At 46.8% G+C, this 5,671-nt stretch overlaps 1 protein-coding gene across 1 annotated transcript; it reads right to left on the bottom strand.

Moving 5' to 3' along the window:
* Window positions 1-3,709: 3,709 nt before the first annotated feature.
* On the bottom strand, window positions 3,710-5,433 carry MID1IP1 (MID1 interacting protein 1). The gene is made up of 2 exons (XM_034754463.1): window positions 5,111-5,433; window positions 3,710-4,436 (listed from the first exon to the last, which is right to left on the bottom strand). Exon 2 carries the CDS (start codon window positions 4,256-4,258, stop codon window positions 3,758-3,760), a length of 501 nt encoding a protein of 166 aa, XP_034610354.1. The 5' UTR covers window positions 4,259-4,436; window positions 5,111-5,433; the 3' UTR covers window positions 3,710-3,757.
* Window positions 5,434-5,671: the final 238 nt, after the last annotated feature.

A 5,671-nucleotide genomic window follows, 5' to 3' on the forward strand; every position in this document is an offset into this window, starting at 1 on the left:
CAAGGGGCTTTGAGATTAATTATTACTCTACCAATATCTGAAATACAGTTTACTTGGTTATTTTCTTATCATCAAAGGTGAGTTAAAAAATACTACTACAGTACTTACAAATTGTACCTCTTCTGGTTTATATAAAACTATAGTTTTTTTTTTTTAAACTTGCCTTTTCTTATAAGGCATATCCTTGGAGAACAGTCCATTCACTACGTTGTTAGACTTCAGCGTTGAGGGAGAAATTTCTTAAAGGCAGATCCTGTCTGTAGGCATCATTTAATCTGAAATCAGAATTGTTTTATTGGCACAAACTGATGGTTTATCTAGTCCAGTATCTAATCTCCAGCACTTAAAAATGCCTAATGCTTCAAAGGATGATACAATGCCCAATAATACAGCTAATTGTGCAACACTGAACCATTAAGGGAGATTTCTTCCCAATCAGTTTATGGCATAAAGACTGACAGTGGTGGACTTTGTAATTGTATCCTTGCTACTGAAATATCAGATGTTATGACTTATATGTAATTTTAAAACATATTTTTAAACTAAGTTGTTTTCTTCAATAACATGACAGCAACAAATTCCATAGTTTGGACTTTGCATTGAAAAAATATTGATTTTTATCTAGTTTTAAATTCAAAGACTTATTTCATCAAAGGTGCTCTTTTACTTAAATCATATGAACAGGTAAACAGAAGAACTTGAATGGCTTCTCTACAGTCCTTGGTATTATATATTCCTATATCACCTTACGCTTTAAGGTTTACTCATATGGAAACTCTGTTTCCACTCCCAAATACCTCTAATAATTTTCATTGTTCTCCCTCTGAACCTTTTCTATTTCTGTTGTATTTTTTTAGATGTGTCCAAAATTGAATGTAATATTCAAGATGAGAATATACTATCAGTTTACTAATGGATATTTTCTACTATCGTATTTGTGGTTTTGATCAGCACTATAAATTGAGTATACACTAAATCTTTACTGGGAGAGATTACAACTAATTCAGAATTAGATAGTTAGACTTAAAATAATATCAGGGCCTGCCTTTTTAATAAGCAATTTTAAACAGTAGTGTTGTAGTCTTAAACTGGTTTATTTGGAAAGACCTTGATGGAGAACTAAATAATAAAGCAGAACAAGTTGTTCCTCCAAAACTTCCAGGAGTATAAAACTTTAAAACAACCCCAAGGCAAGGCATCTTTTACCTCATGTTTATTGGGCTTTGTTCACTAATAGAAAGCCTTACCAGCTGAGAAGTTAGGAATCCTTTGTAGTACTTCTCATTACCCCTGATATTTTTCCATGCACCACCCTATTGGGAAGTAAAACAGACTGACTGATAGTGTTACTAATGAGACATTATTAGGTTAAAAAGCCAGTTATGTTTTTTAAGGTCTCCTCAGTTATATCATTAATAAATACTTTGATTTATTAGGAACATAGGACTGGAAAGGACCTCCTAGTCCCCTGCTATACCAGTCATATAATCTTGTTCATAAACTTATCAAACTCCATCTTTCAAACGAATTGGGTTGTCTTCCCCGGCCCCCGACTGCTCCTATTGGAAGGCTGTTCCAGAATCTCTCCTATGGTTAGAAATCTTCTTCTAATTTCCAGTCTAAATTAGCACTAGAAGCACTGATGAACTTTAAAATATATTTCAACATTTAAACCGTTTACTTTTTTCACATTACTCAATTTGGACAATGAAACTGACCCACTAGTATCAGTGTCTGGTTCTCATGCACTAGGACAATGTTGCAGTGAGACGTTGAGGAGTGTTGGGGGATTTTTAAATCTAAACAAAGGTGGGTTTTGTTTGTGTGTGTGGTTTTTTTTTTTTTTACTTTAATGAAAAAACTATTCTATTAAGGTTTTTTTTAATGGGATCTGGGTACATGCTGCATGGCAGTGTCCTTTTAAGTGCATTAAGATATCTACAAACTATTAGCCTTTCTGAGCATGAAAAATTTGAAAGTGATATTGTGCCTGAAGATTAACTGTATATTATCACTGAACATAAGCATTTCATAACATGAAAAGAAAAGCTGTTAACCCTATCTGTTTGTCATATGCACACACATATTGTAATCATAAGTATACTGTAATGTTACTTAGGACTTATTCAAGGGCAAGCCTTTACCAGACAATATACTGTACTATGTGCTACACCACCTAATGCTGCATATATATGTAGAGAGGGAGAGAGAACTAATTACAGGGCCTATTACTTCAGCAAATGGAAAAAATGCACAGAGAATAAAATCTATACAATTCTGGTAACACAGAGCCAGTTGCTAGTAACCATCGATGTATATTCTCAAATACTTTAGTTTAAACAGGGATTGACCTTTATATTGGTATACATACATCTTGACAGACTATTCTCACTCTGTTTAACAGTTGAAGTAACTAAAAACATTGTGTAAGGTATATTTGCTAGACCCATTTGTAGCAGTTTTGCATATGTTAGCTAGTCCTCACTAACAAATTACCCCTTTATATCCAGCGCCTTGTAACATAGCACTGGAAATACAGTTTTAAAATAATGTAGAGACGCAATTAACATATTTAGGTTGTGTATGTGAATAATTAGTGTTTAATGCAAGTAGAGAACAGGGAGTATAACAAAAAAAGTTAAGCCAATCTTAGTCAATACATTTGCTTCTTTATTTTAGAATATACTCTACATCTGGATAAAAAAAAGTTTTAAATAAGCTTCAGTACATGTACAGTAATGGTACCCTTCATCCGTCCAGCAATACAGGGATATAGTGTAGTAAACTGGCTCCGTCCTGGGTAACACATGTAATTTTTACAACAGTTTTGTTATTTTCATTGGCTTATTTTCAGCCTCATATCAGCCAGCTATACAGCCAGCACATACATGTACAAATCATCAGTCTCCTTACTTAGAGGGGAACAATAACTGCTCACCCTGGACAGAACATAAAACCGAATGAACTAATATTGATTAATGTACACCTTTCTCTGTTTGTGCGTTGGTAAAAAATAAGAGGACGGCAATTCTAAGAGCATGCAAAGAAATCTTACACATTATATACACGTCTTTTATTGTTATAAAAGTAGTGCAAAACAGGAAAGAAAGAAGTGATGCAGTCTCCACTAGGAGGACGGCCGCCTCCGCCACCCCACGCTGTCAGTAACTGGCCTCGGCCACCCTCCGCCATTCATACTAAGCTCCCAGTCTAGGAAACTTGATACACACACGCCGCTTTGCTGCTGCTGCTGCGTAGGCAAAGATCCCCGCCGCCGTGCAGCGCACAGCTGCTCGCACACCCGGGCAGGATGTGCCCGCCATGCGTCACGGTCCCCTCCGCCTCCTGCTTGAACATCCACCCGCCCCAGCCGCGCACACACACACACAGGTCTGCCCATCCCCCTGCACCCCTCCTCCACGGTCGCAGTCATTCATTCCCCCTCTGGCACGCGCCCCCACCCGCTACCATTGTCACACACTCGCTCCCCCTCCATGCCCATCCCATGCTCATCCCCTCCATTTGCGCGTGCACACACACGCGCCTCGTCCTCGGACGCGCTCCCCAGAGCCCCCCCTCCCCCCCCCCCCCCCCCGCCCCCGCCCCCCCCCCCCCCCCCCCCCCCCCCCCCCCCCCCCCCCCCCCCCCCCCCCCCCCCCCCCCCCCCCCCCCCCCCCCCCCCGCCCCCCCCCCACCCACNATAGGGATCCCTTGCTCGGCGGCCCCCCCCCCCCCCCATGCCAAGCCCTGCCCTGGCTCAGTGCCCCCAGTTGCTGAAGCCGATCTCCTGCTTGTATCTGTTGGTGAGCACGTTGGCCTTGCGGGTGAGTTTGGAGAGCACCGTGTGGAGTCCGCTCAGGTGATAGTGGAATTGCTTCTCCAGATCCTCCTCCTCCACCGCGGCCTCCGAAAGGCCCCGGCTAATGTCCCCGCTCAGCTTGTCCTTCTTCCGGCTGGCCTCCTCGGCGCCCTGCTGCAGCACCCCCCACTCGATGTCGTTGCGGATGGACTTGAGCAGCAGGTAATGGCTGTACATGTCCCTGCGGGAGAAGAAGGCGCCGGCATCCCCCGGCGACAACTGGGGGTCCCCTTCCCCGCAGCCGCCCCCCGAGTCCAGCTCCTCCAGCAGCAGCGGCACGTCCCGCAGCAGGCTGGGCACCATCACCGTCTGGTCCATGTTGTTGACGGCCCCGATGAAGCGGTTCATGGCGTTAAAGAGGGAGTGTTTCTGGCTGTAGGAGTCGCAGATCTGCATCATGTTGGCAGATGGGTGGGGTGCAATGCAAGTAATCACCGGGTGCCTGGGGAGTACGGACACAGCAGCCGGTTCCTTCTTCTGCCCCACCAAATCTCCTTGCAAGGGCCACCAGGAGCCAGGCCTTGTATCTCCAAAGCCTTCCCCCGGCTTGCTCGTTGCAACGCTCAGGGGCGGTTTCCTGGAATAGAGAAGGATAGATGGTGTTTAGATGGAGGGCATTTTGCGCCATGCGCTAACCCACAGTCATCAGTACTTCTCCTTCCTACCCATAACCTTCTCCCACAGCTTCACCTTTTTTTCCCCCTAGCCCTCAGCAAACTCCTTCCTCACCCCAGTCCCCTTCAGCTCCCCATTTTAATCCCAACCCCGCTCTTGACCTTGCCTCCGATCTTTCCTCCTAACTCCTCTATCCGTGCACCTTCCAACGCCAAGCCCTCCGTTCCCTCTCCCTCGTATCTCCCGACCTCTCTCTGCAAATCTTCTCTGACCTCAACCTCTCTCGGTGGCCCCCTGCCCAGTATCTCGCGGCATCCTCTGTCAGTGCATCACCACCAAAGCCAGCAGCTAACGGAGGAAACCGAGCTGCTTTTCGATTTCTCATTCAGAAGATGCAAGAGCAACTTCTTCCAGTCCACACCCCACGGCTCAACGCATGAGGCTGGGGGATGGGGACGGCAAAGGGGGCGCCTCTGATGGCAGAAACACAACTCCTTGCAGCGTGAATAAGTTAAAAGAGCCCCCTATGAGCGTGACCCGGCCACAGATCCATGCAAGCCGCCTTGGGAGCTCCCACTGCCATTCACCCCATCACCCGCTCAGATCAGGGGGACGCCGCAGGCAGCCCACACCCACCAATGTCCTGTAGAGTCGAGCCTCACTGCCGGCTCTCTGGATCTGGCTGCTGCTGGTGTCCGGGTATCCGTGCGTCACTGTGTCCCGCTGCGGCCGGTAGCCCTGCTCCCATTCCAGGTGGTGTATTTATAGCGTGTATGGTAAAATAAGGTGTTCCCAAGTGCCACCCCCTTGCAGTGGAGCAAGATAAAGGCGGCTCTGAGTGACCGCGAGTAACACCGGCTCCTGATACAAGCGACTGGAAGGCGGCTCCGCCTCTCTCGCCTGACACCCATAAGGGGAGGGCGCAGCGCGCACCCGGAGGCGGAGCCTGCCAGAGCTAGTGGCTGCGGGAGCGAAGCCGGGCGGGCGAGGTACCAGCTCCTGCTACAGCGCACCCCACCCATCACTCTACATCCCGGCCGGTGACTGGAAAGGAGCAGCTACCCGGAGGTGCGCAGCTCCCCTGCATCAGGGCCGAACTTGGTCCTGTTTCCTCCTGATTGGATTGGTTTGTTATCTATAGCCACATCCATCTATGTCTATGTATAGGACCAGCCGCTCCTGACTCAATCCCGTAGG

Source organism: Trachemys scripta, chromosome 1 (genome assembly GCF_013100865.1).
Source record: "Trachemys scripta elegans isolate TJP31775 chromosome 1, CAS_Tse_1.0, whole genome shotgun sequence".
Lineage (NCBI taxonomy): Eukaryota > Metazoa > Chordata > Testudines > Emydidae > Trachemys > Trachemys scripta.

What these genes read in the sequence shown, in the direction of transcription:
- MID1IP1 (XM_034754463.1), bottom strand. Translation starts at nt 4,258, where the DNA reads ATGATGCAGATCTGCGACTCCTACAGCCAGAAACACTCCCTCTTTAAC.